This window comes from Hemitrygon akajei, unplaced genomic scaffold, assembly GCF_048418815.1.
Source record: "Hemitrygon akajei unplaced genomic scaffold, sHemAka1.3 Scf000037, whole genome shotgun sequence".
NCBI classification, from domain to species: Eukaryota; Metazoa; Chordata; class Chondrichthyes; order Myliobatiformes; family Dasyatidae; genus Hemitrygon; species Hemitrygon akajei.
In genome coordinates, this window is record NW_027331923.1 from 1671276 (window position 1) to 1690084 (window position 18809).

At 47.1% G+C, this 18809-nt stretch overlaps 1 protein-coding gene across 1 annotated transcript; it reads left to right on the forward strand.

Moving 5' to 3' along the window:
* Window positions 1-1970: 1970 nt before the first annotated feature.
* LOC140720152 (uncharacterized) lies at window positions 1971-18526 on the forward strand. The gene is made up of 5 exons (XM_073035036.1): window positions 1971-2116; window positions 7072-7174; window positions 7273-7438; window positions 16279-16849; window positions 17186-18526. The coding sequence occupies exons 1-5, from the start codon at window positions 1971-1973 to the stop codon at window positions 17643-17645; spliced, it is 1446 nt and encodes a 481-aa protein (XP_072891137.1). The 3' UTR covers window positions 17646-18526.
* The last annotated feature ends 283 nt before the right edge of the window (window positions 18527-18809 follow it).

Here is an 18809-nt window from a genome sequence, read left to right on the forward strand (position 1 = left end):
AAAACTTCATTTCAGACACAAAACACATTTCCAGCTGGGATGAGATAAGTCTTCATCTCCAAGGATTGACAACAGATGCGTCGGTGTTGCAAAGAAAATATTTGGCCACTCCTTATATATCCGGAAAGAGACAGCCCATGCACAAGTGTTCTGGCATTTCAAACCTGTACAAATATTTGAAAGGACATCAATAGGTGAAGGACAGTTTTTCAGGTGAGATTTTAGTCTGTGATGAGAACATAAAAAAGAGGAGTAAGAGAACATCACCTGGCCTGTCTCCACCAACCTGCCTTTTCCCCATCGCCCTTCATTCCCCTACTTTGCAAACATCTATCCAACCTCGTCTCAAATGCATTTACTGAGGTAGCCTCCACTGCTTCATTGGGCAGAGAAATCTACAGATTCCCAACTCTCGGGGTAAAGCAGTTCTTCATCTCCATCCCAAATGCCCCGAATGTTAAAGTGATGTCCTCTAGTTCTACTCTCACTTTCCTGCCTCTATCTTATCTATCTGAATCATAATTTTGCATGTTTCTATAAGATCTTCTCTCAATGTGAGCTCTGGCATCAGAATATCACCCAGTTCATCTCAAGTTGAGATATACCACAGGTGACTGTGGGAAGCAAATGGAGATCAACCTGGTGGTTCATTTCGGTAGGTTCAATTTGAAGATAGAGTACAATATTAATGATAGGACTCTTGGCAGTTTGGAGGATCAGTGAGATCTTGGGATCTGTGTCAATAGTTCATGCAGAGCTGCTACGCAGCTGGACAATGTTTTTAAGAAGGCCTTCATCAGCCATGGGACTGAGTTCAAAAGCGGTGAGGTACTATTACAGATATAAAAGGCCTTCGTTAGACCCTACTTTTAGCACTGTGTTCAATTCTGATCAACTCACTACAGGAAAAAAATACTCTAAATAGGGTGCAGAGGAGATTGACAAGGATGTTGCTTGGATTGGACAGCATGCCTTACAAGAGTAGGTTGAGTAAACTTTGGAGCAATGGAAGATGAGAGGTGACCTGAGAGAGCTGTATAAGATGATGAGAGGCATTGATCGTGTGGATAGGCAGAGGTTTTTTCCCAGGGCTGAACTAGCCAACATGAGGGGGCATAGTTTTAAGGTGCTTGGAAGTAGGTACAAGGGGGCTACCAGAGGTATGTTTTTCACACAGAGAGTGGCAGGTACTGCCAGCGATGGTGGTAGAGGTGGATACAATAAGGGTCTTTTCAGACACTGTTAGGTACGTACGTGGAGCTGGGAATAATAGAGGGCTATTTGGTAGTGAAACTCTAGGCAGATTCTAGAGTAGGTTATATGGTCGGCATGATGTTGTCCGAAGGGCCTGTAATGAAATGCAGACTTATGTTTCTGTGATTATATGTGAACTCCCCATCTTCTAACAAGGCACGGATCAGGCATCCTGACTGACCAACAAAATCTCTGACTGTATTCCTGTCTGTATGAGAATGGGCTATTTCAGCCTTCAATCAACCTGTGACTTGGCTCAATCTGTCTCTGTCCTTTGGTATATTTCAAGTTCAGGTCATGTTCCACAACACGACAAAGTGAACTTGTTATTACATGGCTGATCCTTGAGATTTTCTAATTACTGGGATTCCCTCCCCCCCCCCCCCCCCCAGCTGATTGAGTGATGAACCCATCGATGGCAATGCCAATGACTATGAAGGGGTAGGCAGTAGTTATTCTCATTGGAGTGTGGCACTTTTGTGATGTGAAAGCTACAGGTCACCTGTCATCGAGGACAAAGGTGTTTCATATCGTTATTTACCCAGAAAGAACTAAAGCTGACCGGCAGATTTTTTTATGCTATACAGTACTAATTGACATTTTCACTGACTGGGAGGTAGACTTCATCCGAGAGTAACTGGACACTACATTTTTGTTCCGACGTACTGATCCTCGGATTTACATGGCTGGAGGTCGCTGCGTTAGGGACATTCTCTATGGGGACAACGCTGGCGCGTAAACCATGGCTGCCTCCTTACCCAGAAGACACCACGGAGGAGAAACCTGTCTATCCGCCATCCAAGGAAACAGCGATGCGCATGCGCCGGAGAAATGGCGGCGCCGCAAACTCCCGGTGGCTCGGGTAAATCGTGGGGCTGAGAGAGACGGAAAGGACTGGGCCTGTCCTAAGGTGCAGGATCAGTGTGGACGGAGCTCATAGTAATTTTCCTTTAATCGCGGTTCAGACGCCGGTGATTAAGTTCCCACCCGCGGCCCCGCTCCTACCTGCGTCCGATCCCTGACAGCCTCTCGTCTGCTGAGCGCATGCGCAATGTTCACGATTGGTTGTGCGGCCCACGCATGCGCATTGGATAAAACAGGATAAAAAAATCTGCAGACGCGGAAATCCAAAGCAACACCCACAAAATGCTGGAGGAACTCAGGGGGGCAGAAAGCAACTATGGAGAGGAGAGAACAGTCGGCGTTTCAGACCGACACCCTTCTTCAGGACTGGAAAGGAAGGGAGGGAGTAAGAATGTGGGGGGAGATGAGGTGATAGGGTAAACCGGGAGACGGGGAGAGTTAAGAGCTGAGAAGTTAATAAGTGAGAAAGATAAACGGCTGGAGAATAATAATATTTTATTGATCCTGAGTGGGAAATTCATTCCGTTACAGCAGCAACATTTAAAAACACACTTAGCAGTGTGCAGACTTCACTAAAAAGAAAGTAGACAATAATAATATATACAGTAATACTGTACCAATGTGGAATAATATTGAATAAAATAATAATGCAGGGATTATTGAACTAAGATGTGTGTTCGCCTATCGCAGAAAGATGAACTCTTGCATTTGGTAAGAAACAATCTCTGTAACTATGCTTGAGACGGCGGGGATGAGTGAGTCTGTTGGAAAGAGGGATGGGGACTCTGCTGCCTGTCGGGTAGGTCATGGAGAGGATATGACAGATTGTCCATAATCACTAACAGTTTGTTCAGTGACCCCCTCCCCACCACTAACTCGAAAGAGTCCGGTTCTGTCCAAGGATGGATCCATGTTTTCTGATGAGTTTATTTTGTCTTTTTGCACCGATGCTGCTCCCCCAACAGAAAGCAGCAAAGAAGACCGCACTCGCTACAACAGACTGGTAAACGATCTGCACCAACCCGCCTCACACATTCAAGCATCTCGGCTTCATAGAAGATAGAGTCTACTCATCCCCTTCTTGGAAACAACCTTTCGGTTGCTTTTCCAGTCATATCTATTGCCGAGGTGAACACCCAACTAATTGTACTCCTCCACCACAGTGACCTCTTCTCCCAGAATGTATACAGGACTCGTCACTGTCCTCTTCCTCCTAAAATCAATCACCATTTCCCTGGTTTCGGCCACATTCAGGAGCAGGTGATTCCTCCCTCACTATTCCACAATCCTGCCCACCAGTCCTCTGTACCCCGACTCCTGCCCATCTCTGATGCACCCAACTACCGCAGAGTCATCAGAGAACTTCTGCAAGTGGCCAGACTCAGAGTTGTACTGAAAGACTGAGATGAACAGAAACGGAGACAGGACAGTCCCTTGTGGGGCTCCAGTGACACTCACCTCCACCTCAGGCAGAGAACCACCCAGCGGTACAAACTGAGGTCTAACTGCCAGGAAGGCAGTGATCCAGGAGAGAGTGGATTTGTCTACACCCATCCTTTGCAGCTTCTTGCTCAGAAGACGCGGATGGATTGCACTGAAGGCACTAGAGCGATCTAAAATTATGATTCTCACAATGCCACCAGCATCATTCCGGTGGGAGTGAGCTCACTGCAACAGGTGGATGATAGAACCCGGAAGCAAAGAAAATCTGCAGCACAACACAGGCCCTCCGGCCCACAAAGCTGAGCCCAACATGTCCTTATCGTAGAACTGCCTAGGCTTGCCCACAGCTCCATGTACCTGTCAAGGAGTCTCTGAAAAGACCCTACCGTTTCCACCTCCACCACGGTCGCCGGCAGCCCATTCCACGCACTCACCACTCTCTGCGTAAAAAACACAGGCCCCTGACATCTCCTCTGTATCTACTTCCAAGCACCTGCAAAATATCTCCACTCGTGCTCGCCAGTTCAGCCCTGGGGAAAAGCCTCTGACTATCCACATGATCAATGCCTCTCATTATCTTGTACACCTCTATCAGGTCACCTCTCATCCTCCGTCGTTCCAAGGGGAAAAGCCGGGTTCACTCAACCGATTCTCAGAAGGCATGCTCTCCCAATCCAGACAGCATCCTTGTAAATCTCCTCTGCACCCTTTCTATGGTTTCCGCGTCCTTCCTGCAGTGAGGCGACCAGAAATGAGCAGAGTAATCAGAGTGAGGTCAGACCAGGGTCATATATAGCTGCAACATTACCTCTCAGCTCATAAACTCATGCACCGCGTGCCTTCTTTACCACAAATTCAACCTGCGTAGCATCTTTGAGTTTCCTATGGACCCAGACCCCAAGATCCGTCTGATCCTCCACACTGCCTAGAGTCTTAACCATTAATACTACGTTCTGCTATCATATTTGACCCACCAGATGAACTACCTCACACTTATCTGGGTTGAACTCCATCTGCCGCTTCTCAGCCCAGTTTTGCATCCGATCAATGTCCCGCTGTAACCTCTGATATTCCGGGGCTATCTCTACTCTCTTTCTTGAAAAAGGGAACAGCATCTGCATCCCTCCAATCCTCTGGAACCTCTCCCGTCCTCATTGATGATGCTAAGATCATCGCCAGAGGCTCAGCAATCTCCTCCCTCACTTCCCACAGTGTACTGGGGTACATCCCATTGGGTGCCGGTGACTTATCCAACAGATGCTTTCCAAAAGCTCCAGCACATGACACTCCTGACACACAGTAATCCAGAATGACACACAAGACACAGAAAAAAACGGCAAAACGTAGGAGCTGCAGCAACAAGCTGTCACAAGCGCAGCACCATCTTAGTGGACGTATTTGCTGCACAAATCACTCTCTCACCTAGATGGGGTCAGTTGTGCTGTGAGGATTACATTCCTTGACTTCTCTAGTGCCTTTAACACCATCCAGCCCAAGATCTTAAAGCACAAACTAACAGAGATGGGAGTAGACTCTCACATGGTGGATTGGATAGTGGACTACTTGACAGAGAGACCTCAGTATGTGCGGTTGGGAGACTGTAGGTCTGACACGGTGGTCAGCAGCACAGGAGCGCCACAGGGAACCGTACTCTCTCCGGTCCTGTTCACCCTGTACACATCAGACTTCCAATATAACTCGGAGTCCTGCCATGTGCAGAAGTTCGCTGATGACACGGCCATAGTGGGGTGTGTCAGGAATGGACAGGAGGAGGAGTATAGGAAACTGATACAGGACTTTGTGATATGGTGCAACTCAAACTACCTGTGTCTCAATATCACCAAGACCAAGGAGATGGTGGTGGACTTTAGGAGATCTAGGCCTCATATGGAGCCAGTGATCATTAATGGAGAATGTGTGGAGCAAGTTAAGACCTACAAGTATCTGGGAGTACAGTTAGATGAGAAGCTAGACTGGACTGCCAACACAGATGCCTTGTGCAGGAAGGCACAGAGTCGACTGTACTTCCTTAGAAGGTTGGCGTCATTCAATGTCTGCAGTGAGATGCTGAAGATGTTCTATAGGTCAGTTGTTGAGAGCGCCCTCTTCTTTGTGGTGGCGTGTTGGGGAGGAAGCATTAAGAAGAAGGACGCCTCACGTCTTAATAAGCTGGTAAGGAGGGCGGGCTCTGTCGTGGGCAAAGTACTGGAGAGTTTAACATCGGTAGCAGGGCGAAGGGCGCTGAGTAGGCTACGGTCAATTATGGAAAACCCTGAACATCCTCTACATAGCACCATCCAGAGACAGAGAAGCAGTTTCAGTGACAGGTTACTGTCGATGCAATGCTCCTCAGACAGGATGAAGAGGTCAATACTCCCCAATGCCATTAGGCTTTACAATTCAAATGCCAGGACTTAAGAACTTTTTTTTAAAGCTATTATTAATGCTTTTTTGAGTTAGTGATTTAGATGCATATCATATTATTACTGAGTTAAGTATTGTATGTAATGAGTTTTTGCTACAACAAGTGTATGGGACATTGGAAAAAATGTTGAATTTCCCCATGGGGATGAATAAAGTATCTATCTATCTATCTATCTATCTAGAGTGTGAGTAGCTTGGAGTGTCCCGTCTGACAGTGACCGGTCAGGGTAGGAGACAGCCGGAGAGACTACATCTGCTGTCCCGTCTGACAGTGACTGCAGGTCAGGGTAGGAGACAGCCGGAGAGACTACATCTGCTGACCCGTCTGACAGTGACTGGTCAGGGTAGGAGACAGCCGGAGAGACTACATCTGCTGTCCCGTCTGACAGTGACTGGTCAGGGTAGGAGACAGCCGGAGAGACTACATCTGCTGACCCGTCTGACAGTGACTGGTCAGGGTAGGAGACAGCCGGAGAGACTACATCTGCTGACCCGTCTGACAGTGACTGGTCAGGGTAGGAGACAGCCGGAGAGACTACATCTGCTGACCCGTCTGACAGTGACTGGTCAGGGTAGGAGACAGCCGGAGAGACTACATCTGCTGACCCGTCTGACAGTGACTGGTCAGGGTAGGAGACAGCCGGACAGACTACATCTGCTGACCCTGTCGGTATCAGCCCCAGGACACAGGAGAACACACATCGTAGTTTAATAGTCTCTGCGTTATTATTTAATATATAATTATTGTGTATATTGTTAATCTTTATTTTTAGTAAAGTCTGCACAGTTTTTAAACGTTGCTGCTGTAACGAAAGAATTCCCCATTGCGGATTAATAGTATTTAATAATAATAATTCTCAACCCCTTTATCACTCTCACCAATCAACTTCTCAGCTCTTCACTCCTCCCCGTCTCCCTGTTTACCCTATCAACTCACCTTCCCCCAGATTCTCCCTTCCTTTCCAGTCCTGAAGAAGGGTTTCGGTTTGAAACGCCGACTGTTCTCTCCTCTCCATCGTTGCTGCCGGCCCCTCTGATTTTCCTCCAGCATTTCCCGTATGTTGCTTTGGATTTCCGCATCTGCAGATTTTCTCCTGTTTGCTCACATGCGCATGCGCAGAGTTCTGAGGCGGTCCGAACTATCGCGCATGCGCTCAGTAAACGAGAGGCTCACAAGGACCGGCTGCAGGTAGGAGGGATCTCCGGGTGGGAATTCATCTCCGGTGTCTGAAACGCGATTGAAGGGCTATTACTGTGAGCTCCTGCCGCACTGCTCCTGCATCCCAGGACAGCCCCGGTCCGTTCCCTCTTCCTCAGCCCCACGATCCATACCCGGGCCCCGGGGAGCTTTCAGCTGATGAGCGCTGGAGCCGCCGCCATCTCTGCGGCGCATGCGCATCGCTAGATCTTTCGGTGGCTGACAGACAGGTTTCTCGCTCGTGCGGCCTTCTGGGTAAAGAGGCAGCCATGCGTGACTCTGTCAGCGTTGTCCCGGTACAGTCGGAGGAAATGTGAGCTAATGTCTCTCTCAAACGCTGCCGAGGTCCAGCTGTATACATGCTAAGATTAGTAACTCGGAACAAAAAGATATTTCCTAGTTAATCTTGGATGAAAAGTCTACCTTCCAATCAATTAAATTGTCAATTAGTGCTGTATGGCAAAAAAAATCCTTCCGTCAGATTTAGTTCCCGCTGGGTAAGGAACCCCTTTGTCCTCGAGGACAAGTGACTTGTGGCTTTCACATCACAAAAGTGCCACACTCCAATGAGAATAACTGCTGCCCTCCCATTCAAGATTGCTGGCATTGACATTAATGGATTCATCACTGTCAATCAGCTGGGGTGGGGATCCGAGTAATTAGAAAATCTCTGGGATTCTGTATGTTGTGACAATTGCTCTTTGTAGTGTTGTGGAGCATGGCCAGAACTTGAAATAATCCCAAAGGACAGAGACAAATTAAGCCAAGTCATAGGTTGATTGAACGCAGAAGCATCCTCATACAGACAGGAATACAGTCAGAGAATTTGATGGTCAGCCAGGATGACTGATCCGTGCCTTGTTAGAAGACGAGGAGTTCATATAGAGACAGAAATCCACAGTGTAATTACAGGCCCTTCGGCCCACATTGTTGCACTGAATGTGTAACCTATTTGAAAAACTGCCTATAATTTCCCTACCACATAGGGAACCATGTACCCTATGTACCATGTACCTATCTAAAAGTCTCTGAAAAGTTCCTATTGTACCCACCCTTTGTGTGAAAAACATACCTCTAACATCACCCTTGTACCTACTTCCAAGCACCATAAAACTATGCCCACCCTCCCTCCCCCCCCCCCCATGTTAGCCATTTCAATCTTGGGAAAAAGCCTCTTGCTATCCACACGATCAATGCCCCTCATCATCTTATTCGCCTCTATCAGGTCACCTCTCATCTTCCGTCGCTCCGACGTTCACTCAACCTATTCACATGAGGCATGCTCTCCATTCCATACAACATCCTTGTAAATCTCCTCTGCCCTCTGTCTATAGTATCCACGTCCTTCCTGTATTGAGGGGACCAGAACTGAACACAGTACCAAAAGTCAGGTCTAACTAAGGCCTTATATCTGTATATCTACTCTGCCCTCTGTCTGTAGTATCCACGTCCTTCCTGTATTGAGGGGACCAGAACTGAACACAGTACCAAAAGTCAGGTCTAACTCAGGCCTTATATCTGTAAATCTCCTCTGCCCTCTGTCTGTAGTATCCACGTCCTTCCTGTATTGAGGGGACCAGAACTGAACACAGTACCAAAAGTGAGGTCTAACTCAGGTCTTATATCTGTAAATCTCCTCTGCTCTCTGTCTATATTATCCACGTCCTTCCTGTATTGAGGGACCAGAACTGAACACAGTAGCAAAAGTGAGGTCTCACTAAGGCCTTATATCTGTAAATCTCCTCTGCCCTCTGTCTATAGTATCCACATCCTTCCTGTATTGAGGGACCAGAACTGAACACAGTACCAAAAGTGAGGTCTCACTAAGTCCTTATATCTGTAAATCTCCTCTGTCCTCTGTCTATAGTATCCACGTCCTTCCTGTATTAAGGGGACCAGAACTGAACACAGTACCAAAAGTGAGGTCTAATAAGTCCTTATATCTGTAAATCTCCTCCGACCTCTGTCTATAGTATCCACGTCCTTCCTGTATTGAGGGACCAGAACTGAACTCAGTACCAAAAGTGAGGTCTCACTAAGGCCTTATATCTGTAAATCTCTTCTGTCCTCTGTCTATAGAATCCACGTCCTTCCTGTATTGAGGGGACCAGAACTGAACACAGTACCAAAAGTCAGGTCTAACTCAGGCCTTATATCTGTAAATATCCTCCGACCTCTGTCTATAGTGTCCACGTCCTTCCTGTATTGAGGGACCAGAACTGAACTCAGTACCAAAAGTGAGGTCTAACTAAGGCCTTATATCTTTAAAGTTACCTCAGGGCATTTGAACTCGGTCTCATTGTTGATGTAGGCCTTCTTAACAACACTGTCAACCTGTCCAGCAGCTTTGTGTGCACGATTGACACGGACCCCAACATCTCACTGATCCTCCACCCTGCCAAGAGTCCTAACATTAATGTTGTATTCTGTCTTCAAATGTGACCCACTGAAAGGAACCACTGGGTTGAACTCCATCTGTCACTTCTCAGCCCAGTTCTGCATCCTATTGATGTCTGGCTGTAACCTCCAGACTATCCACAACAACACCAACATTTGTGTCACCGACAAACTTACAAACCCACCCTTCTGGAGACATAGGAAACCTACAGCACGAAACAGGCCCTTCGGCCCACTTAGCACTCTATTTTACTGAGCTGCATGTACCTATCCAAAAGTCTCTTCAAAGACCCTATCATATCTGCCTCCACCACCGTTGCCAGCAACCCATTCCACACACTCACCACTCTCTGAGTAAAAGACTTATGACTGACATCTCCTCTGTACCTACTCCCCAGCACCTTAGACCTGTGTCCTCTTGTGGCAACCTGGGAAAAAGCCTCGGACTATCCACATGATCATGCCTCTCATCATCTTAAACACTACTTCCTCATCGAGGTCATTTGTAAAAATTACAAAGAGGAGGGGTCCCAGCAAAGATCCCTGCTGAACAGCACTGGTCACCGTCCTTCATACAGCATCTACATCCACCCTTTGCCTTCTGTGGGCAAGCCAATTCTGGATCCACAAAGCAAGGTCACCTTGGATCCTTGCCTCATTAATTTCTCAATGAGCTTTGCTTGAGGAACCTTATCAAAAGTCTTACTGAAAGCCATGCCCACGACATCCAATGCTCTACCTTCATCACTGTGCTTTGTTGCATCTTCAAAGAATTCAATCCGGTTCGTAAGGCATGACCTGCCCTTAACAAAGCCATGCTGACTATCCCTGATCAGATTATGTCTCTCCGATTGTCTGAAGTCCTGCCTCCCAGGATCTTCTCCAACAACTTGCCCACCACTGAAGCAAGACTCCATAACATACAGGAGCAGAAGTAGGCCATTCGGCCCATCGAGACTGCACCGCCATTCAATCATGGGCTGATCCAATTCTTCCAGTCATCCGCATTCCCCTGCTTTCACCCAATACCCTTCGATGCCCTGGCTAATCAAGAAACTATCTATCTCTGCCTTAAATACACTCAATGACTTGGCCTCCACTGCCGCTCGTGGCAACAAATTCCACAGATTTACAACCCTCAGACTAAAGTAATTTCGGCGCATCTCAGTTCTGAAAGGTCGTCCTTCAATCCTGAAGTCGTGCCCTCTTGTCCTAGACTCCCCTACCATGGGAAATAACTTTTCCATATCTAATCTGTTCAGGCCTTTCAATGTTGAGAGTGTTTCTGTGAGAACTCCCTCATTCTCCTGAACTCCAGGGAATACAGCTCAAGAGCTGCCGGACGTTCCTCATGCGGTAACTGTTACGAACACAAAAGTCTCAGCAGCAATGGAACGCCTGGAGTCTGGTTTTGCTGTTAAGAAAACACTGTTTTATTAGTAACCACGTCATTTAGTAACTTAAACCAGGTAAATCAAGAGTTAATGCTGTTATGCATATACAGGTGTAAATGTTTAAATCTCCGAACTTCTTTAAGCTTAGGTGGTAAATGATACAGTCTTACGATGGTGTGGTAAGGAAATTCAATTTGGTCCACGGGATTGAAGTGAGAGAGATGTGTAATCCAAGTAAACAGATGTTGTCAATCCTCCTCGATGTCCTCCAAATCTTCCAAGTTAGCCAAACATGACCAGCTTAAGAGCGCCATCTTCAAGTGATAATCTACCAACCCAAGCAAGGGTTAGACACACCGGTAGATTCCACAGGGTTGCCCTCAAACGCACTGATAGTCATGGGTCGATTCCTCTTCATCGATCCTCAGCCCCACCCTTGTGGGCACTTAAAAGTTCAGTGGCAATTCCGCCACCAGCCTTTGTGCATCTGCGTGTCCCACTCTCTGTTTTCTGCTGACCAGCCAATGCTCCACCCACTTTAATAACTTCCCTGTCATACCATGGGCTTTTATCTTGCTAAGCAGCCTCATGTGCAGCACATTGTCAAAGGCCTTCTGAACATCCAAGTACACCACGTCTACTGCATCTCCTTTGTCTACCCTGCTTGTAATTTCCTCAAAGAATTGCAGTAGGTTTGTCAGACAGGATTTTCCTTTCAGGAAACCATACTGGCTTTGGCCTATCTTGTCATGCGCCTCCAGGTACTCCATAATCTCATCCCTAACAATCGATTCCATCAACTGCCAGCCATTGATGTCATACTAACAGGTCTATAGTTCCCTTTCTGTTGCCTCTGACCCTTCTTAAATAGCGGAGTAACATTTGCGATTTTCCAGTCATCTGGTATAATGCCAGAATTTATCGATTCTTGAAAGATCATTGTTAATGCCTCCACTATCTCTCCAGCTATTTTCTTCAGAACCCGGGGTGCATTGCATCAGGTCCTGGAGATTTATCCACCCTCAGACCATTAAACTTCCAGAGCACCTTCTTAGTCGTAATTGTCACTGCACACACTTCACTTCCCTGATACTCTTGAATGTCTGGTACGCATTCAATTCCTCTTACTTCTCAGCAACTCTCATTATAATATCTCCAGCGATATTTTGTATTGGTCCTATATCTACCCTCGACTTTCTTTTACCCTTTATATACTTAAAAAAAGCTTTCCTGTTACCCTCCCCATTTCTGAACTCAATCCATAGAGACTCATGACCCTATCATGTGGATAGGGTGGTGAAGAAAGCTTTTGGTATGCTGGCCTTTATAAGTCAGAGCATTGAGTACATGTAATGTTAAAACTGTACACGGTATTGGTAAGGCCAAATTTGGAGTATTGTGTACAGTTCTGGTCACTGAATTATAGGAAAGATATCAACAAAATAGAGAGAGTACAGAGAAGATTTACTAGACTGTTACCTGGGTATCAGCACCTAAGTTACAGAGAAAGGCTGAACAAGTTAGTTCTTTATTCTTTGGAGCGTAGAAGGTTGAGAGGGGACTTGATATTTAAAATAATGAGGGGGATAGATCAAGTTAGATAGATAGATAGATAGATAGATACTTTATTCATCCCCATGGGGAAATTCAACATTTTTTCCAATGTCCCATACACTTCTTGTAGCAAAAACTCATTACATACAATACTTAACTCAGTAATAATATGATATGCATCTAAATCACTAACTCAAAAAGCATTAATAATAGCTTTAAAAAAAGTTCTTAAGTCCTGGCAGTTGAATTGTAAAGCCTAATGGCATTGGGGAGTATTGACCTCTTCATCCTGTCTGAGGAGCATTGCATCGACAGTAACCTGTCACTGAAACTGCTTCTCTGTCTCTGGATGGTGCTATGTAGAGGATGTTCAGGGTTTTCCATAATTGACCGTAGCCTACTCAGCGCCCTTCGCCCTGCTACCGATGTTAAACTCTCCAGTACTTTGCCCACGACAGAGCCCGCCCTCCTTACCAGCTTATTAAGACGTGAGGCGTCCTTCTTCTTAATGCTTCCTCCCCAACACGCCACCACAAAGAAGAGGGCGCTCTCAACAACTGACCTATAGAACATCTTCAGCATCTCACTGCAGACATTGAATGACGCCAACCTTCTAAGGAAGTACAGTCGACTCTGTGCCTTCCTGCACAAGGCATCTGTGTTGGCAGTCCAGTCTAGCTTCTCGTCTAACTGTACTCCCAGATACTTGTAGGTCTTAAACTGCTCCACACATTCTCCATTAATGATCACTGGCTCCATATGAGGCCTAGATCTCCTAAAGTTGACGTGGATAGGCATTTTTCATTGAGAGTAGGGGAGATTCAAACAAGTGGACATGATCTGAGAGTTGGGGGGCAAAAGTTTAAGGGTAACACGAGGGTGAATTTCTTTACTCAGAGGGTGGTAGCTGTGTGGAATGAGCTTCCAGTAGAAGTGGTAGAGGCAGGTTTGGTATTGTCATTTAAAGTAAAGTTGGATAGGTATATGGACAGGAAAGGAATGGAGGGTTATGGGTGAGTGCGGGACAGTGGGACTAAGTGAGTGTAAGCGTCAGCACGGACTAAAAGGGCCGACATGGCCTGTTTCCGTGCTGTAATTGTTATATGGTTACACCTTACAATCCTATGTCATCTCTTTCCAATGATTTAATATTATTTTTATCCATAGAGCCATACCACCCTCTCTGCCCAGTAACCTATCATTCTGATACACCGAATATTCTTGGACATTCAACTCCCAATGGCAGCCACCTTTTATCCAAGTTTCAGAGATTGTCCAATTTGCCAATCTGCTGCTGAATTTCAAGATCGTCCATTTTAATCCTCATGCTCTGTACATTCAAATAACACTCTCAGCCCAGGATTTGTTGCTTTCTGTTTTAACTGCCCCACATCTCTATTGCCCTGTTCCTCATGCCACTGGCTTTGATTAAGCCTCATCTCCTGACCATTCTTTCTACAATCTCTGTTGCACGCTATCTTCGATTTATTTCTGTTTCCCTTTTCCTCAGCCCCATCACTCCGATTCCCATCCCCATACCAAATCAGCTGAAACCCTCCCTAACAGCTCTATTAAATGTGCCGGCTAGGATATTGGACCCCTTCGGGTTCAGGTGTAACCGGTCCTCTTTGTACAGGTCGTACCTCCCCCAGAAGAGGCCCCAGTGATCCAGGAATCTGAAGCCCTGCCCCCTACACCAGTCTCTCAGCCACACATTAATACCCCTGATCATGCTATTTTTGCCCTCGCTAGCACGTGGCACAGGCAGCAATCCTGAGATTACTACCCCAGAGGTCCTGCCTTTCAGCTTCCTACAGAACTCCCTGAATTCTCTCCTCACGTCCTCCTCCCTTTGTCTACCTGTGTCATTTATACCAACGTGTACCGAGACTTCTGGCTGGTCACCCTCTCCCTTCAGAATACTCTGCACCCGATCTGAGAGATCCCGTACCCTGGCACCTGGGAGGCAACACACCACGCGTGTATCTCTGTCAGGCTTGCAGAACCTCCTGTCCGTTCCCCTCACTATTGAATCCTGTGACTACTGCATTCCTCATCTTCCTCTTTCCCTTCTGCACCACGGAACCAGGCTCAGTGCCAGAGACCCGATCGTCATGGTCGTCCTCCGTCAGGTCATCCCCTCAACCGCATCCAAAGCGAGGTAACGATTACTGAGGGAGATGGCCATTGGGGCACTCTCCACCCACTGGTCTATAATTTCTGGATTCCCTCTACTCCATTCCCTTAACAAGGGAACAATGTCTTCCAATCCTCTGGTGCATCTCCCTTCCTGAGTGGTAATACAAAGGTCATCACCAGAGGCTCAGCAATCTCCTACCTCGCTTCCCACAGTAGCCCAGGGTATATCTCAGGTTGAGTTGCTCCAGCTTGAGTTGATCTGGGTAAAATTGTGATGCCACAGCTCACATTGAGAGGAGATCTTACAGAAACATGTAAAATTATGAAAGGGGTAGATAAGCCAGAGGCAGGAAAGTTGCTTCCACTGGTAGGTGAGGCTGGTACGAGAGGACATTGCCTCAAGATTGGGGGATGTGGGATGGAGTTGAGGAGGAACTGTTTTTCCCAGAGAGTGGTGAGTCTGTGGATTTCTCTGCCTAATGAAGCAGTGGAGGCGACCTCAGTAAATGTGTTTGAGACAACGCTTTATAGATTTTTGCATCGTAGGGGAATTAAGGGTTATGGCGAAACGGCGGGTCGATGGAGATGAGTCCATGGCCAGATCTGCCATGATCTAATTAAATGTCGGAGCAGGCTGGACCGGCTGTGTTCTCACCACAGACTAAAATCCCACCTGAAATATTCTCCTTCACCCATTGGTGTATTCCGCATTGTTGTTCATCCTAGGAGATAAAGATGTACCTCATTCCAGTTGGAATTGTATCTGTGTCTGAAATGAAGTTTTCTATCGTAACTCAGTGTTATCCACAGGAACCGGGTGCTGAGAACACACCAGCATTTGTTCACTGGAGATCAGTTCTTCAACTGCATTGATTGTACAAGGGATTCAAATGTCTGACTGTCTGAATTGCCAGATGATTGATCGCAGTGAGATATCATTCTCCTTCTCTCAGTGTGGGAAGGGATTCTCTCACAGCCTACCCACAGACAGGCCAGTGAGTTCACCATGGAGAGATATCATTCTCCTTCTCTCAGTGTGGGAAGGGATTCACTCACAGCCTACCCACAGACAGGCCAGTGAGTTCACTGTGGGGAGAGGCCATTCACCTGCTCTGTGTGAGGGAGGGGATCTACTCAGTCATCCAGCCTGAAGATACATCAGCAAGTTCACACCACAGTGAGATGCTCCACCTGTTCTGACTGCGGGAAGCAATTCATTCTGTCATCGATGCTAAAGATATATCCAAAAATTCACCAGTGAGGAGACGTTTCTCAGAGTGTGGGAAGGTACTGACACAATCAACCACACTACAGAGACACCAGCAAGTTCACACGGTGCCATGGCTGTTCCCCACCTCTGAATGGCGAAACGGATTCATTTAGTCATCTCAACTGAACGAACGTCACCAGTTCACACTGAGAAGATGCTGTTCACCTGCTCAGACTGTGGGAAGGAGTTCACTTCGTCATCTCAACTGAAGGCACACGGGCGAGTTCACACTGGGGAGAGGCCGTTCACCTGCTCAGACTGTGGGAAGGAGTTCACTCGGTCATCTCACCTACTGAGACACCAGCTGGTTCACACTGGGGAGAAACCGTTCATCTGCTCAGAATGTGGGAAGGCATTCACTCGGTCATCTCAACTACAGGAACATCAGCAAACTCACACTGGGGAGAAACCGTTCAGCTGCTCAGAATGTGGGAAGGGATTCACCCGGTCATCTGACCTGAAGGTACATCAGCGAGTTCATACTGGGGTGAGTCCGTTCACCTGCTCTGAATGTGGGAAAGGATTCACGCACTCATCCAAACTACAGAGACACTTGCTGGTTCACACTGGGGAGAGGCCATTCACCTGCTCTGAATGTGGGAAGGGATTCACTCAGTCATACAAACTACAGACACACTGGCTGGTTCACACCGGGGAGAAACCGTTTGCCTGCTCCGTATGTGAGAAAGGATTCACACGTTCATCTCAACTGAAGGAACATCAGCGAATTCACACTGGGGAGAAACCGTTCACTTGCTCAGACTGTGGGAAGGAGTTCGCTCGTGCAGCTCAGCTGAGCGTACATCAACGATTTCACACTGGGGAGAAACCGTTCAGCTGCTCTGAATGTGGGAAGAGATTCACTCTGTCATCTGACATGAAAATACATCAGCGAGTTCACACTGGGGAGAGGCCGTTCACCTGCTCGGACTGTGGGAAGCGATTCATTCGGTCATCTGAACTGAACACACATCAGTGCTTTCACACTGGGGAGAAACCATTCATTTGCTCAGACTGTGGGAAAAGATTCACTCTGTCATTTCGTCTACTGAGGCACCAGTTAGTTCACACTGGGGAGAAACCGTTCATCTGCTCAGACTGTGGGAAGGAGTTCGCTCGATCATCTGGCTTGAAAGTGCATCAGCGAGTTCCCACTGGGGAGAGGCCGTTCACCTGCTCAGACTGTGGGAAGGAGTTTGCTGGGTCATCGGACTTGAAAATACATCTGCGAGTTCACATTGGGGAGAGGCCGTTCACCTGCTCTGTGTGTGGGAAGGGATTCACTCACTCATCCACCCTACAGAGACACCAGCTGGTTCACACTGGGGAGAGGCCGTTCACCTGCTCTGTGTGTGGGAAGGGATTCACTCACTCATCCACCCTACAGAGACACCAGCTGGTTCACACTGGGGAGAGGCCATTCACCTGCTCTGAATGTGGGAAGGGATTCACTCAGTCATCCAACCTTTTGTCACACCAGCGAATCCACACTGGGGAGAGGCCGTTCACCTGCTCAGATTGTGGGAAGGCATTCGCTCACTCATCCACCCTTTTGTCACATCAGCGAATCCACACTGGGGAGAGGCCATTCACCTGCCCTGAATGTGGGAAGGGATTCACTCGGTCATCCAAGCTACAGAGACACCAGTTAGTTCATTCTGGGGAGAAACCAATCGCTTTCTCAGATTGTGGGAAGGGATTCACTTAGTCATCTGACTTGAAGCTGCATCAGCGAGTTCACACTGGGGACAGACCGTCAGACTATAAGATATAAGACCAGAATGAGGCTGTTTACCCCATCGAGTCTGTTCTGTCATTTTATCGTGGCTGATCCAAATTCCCTCTCTGCTCCAATCTCCTGTCTTGTCCCCGTATCCCTTCATGCCCGGATCAATCAAGATTCTATCCACCTCTGCCCTAAATGTACATAAAGAATTGGCCTCCACAGCTGCCTGTGGCACGCAGTACCGCAGATTCACCACTCTCTGTCCGTTCTCTGTCATCTCCGTTCTGAAAGGACACCCCTCTATTCTGATGCTCTGTTCCCTGGTCGTAGACTCTTCCACCACAGGAAGCATCCTTTCCACATCCACTCTATCAAGCCCTTCCACAGTTTGATAAGTTTCAATGAGATCAGCCCTAATTCCTCTGCTGATACAGGCTCAGGCCCATTGAGCGCTCTTCATATGACAATCCATTCAATCCTGGAATCTGTTTTTGTGAACATACTTTGAACCTTCTCCAGTTTCAGCACATCCTTTCCAAGATAAGGAGCCCAAACCTGTACTCCAAGTGAGGCCTCACCAGTGATTACCAACTTCCCAAATTACATCCTTGCTTATATATTGTAGATCTCTGGAAATGAATGCTAACGTTGCATTTGCCTTCCACACCACAGACTCAACCTGCAAATTAGCTGTTAGGGAATCCTGAACATGGACTCCCCGTGTCCCTTTGCACCTCAGTTATTTGGTATTTTCTGTCCATTTCGAAGAAGTTAACACTTTCATTTCTTCTACCAAAATGTATGAACATACACTTCCCAGCACTGTATTCCATCTGCTGTTTTTTTTTCCCATTCTCTAAATCTATCTCAGTCCTTCTGTACCCTCTCTACCGAAAACTACCTGCCCCTCCTCATGTCTTCATATCGTCTGCAAACCTTGTAACAAAGACAGCAATTCCGTCTTCCAAACTATTGGAATATAACACAAATCACCAGTCCGAACACAGAGCCCTGAGGAACACCAATAGTAACTGGCAGCCAGCCAGAGATGGCTCCCTTTATTCCCAGTCTTTGCCTCCTACCATTCAGCTTGTCATGGTCCGGTCTGTGACGTCTGCGTTCTGGTTCACGGTCCGGTCCATGGAC

What these genes read in the sequence shown, in the direction of transcription:
- LOC140720152 (XM_073035036.1), top strand. Translation starts at nt 1,971, where the DNA reads ATGGGGACAACGCTGGCGCGTAAACCATGGCTGCCTCCTTACCCAGAA. An exon ending in GCAAACTCCCGGTGGCTCGG is followed by an intron (nt 2,117 to 7,071) that starts GTAAATCGTGGG and finishes CCGCATCTGCAG; the next exon opens with ATTTTCTCCTGTTTGCTCAC. An exon ending in CTCACAAGGACCGGCTGCAG is followed by an intron (nt 7,175 to 7,272) that starts GTAGGAGGGATC and finishes CCTGCATCCCAG; the next exon opens with GACAGCCCCGGTCCGTTCCC.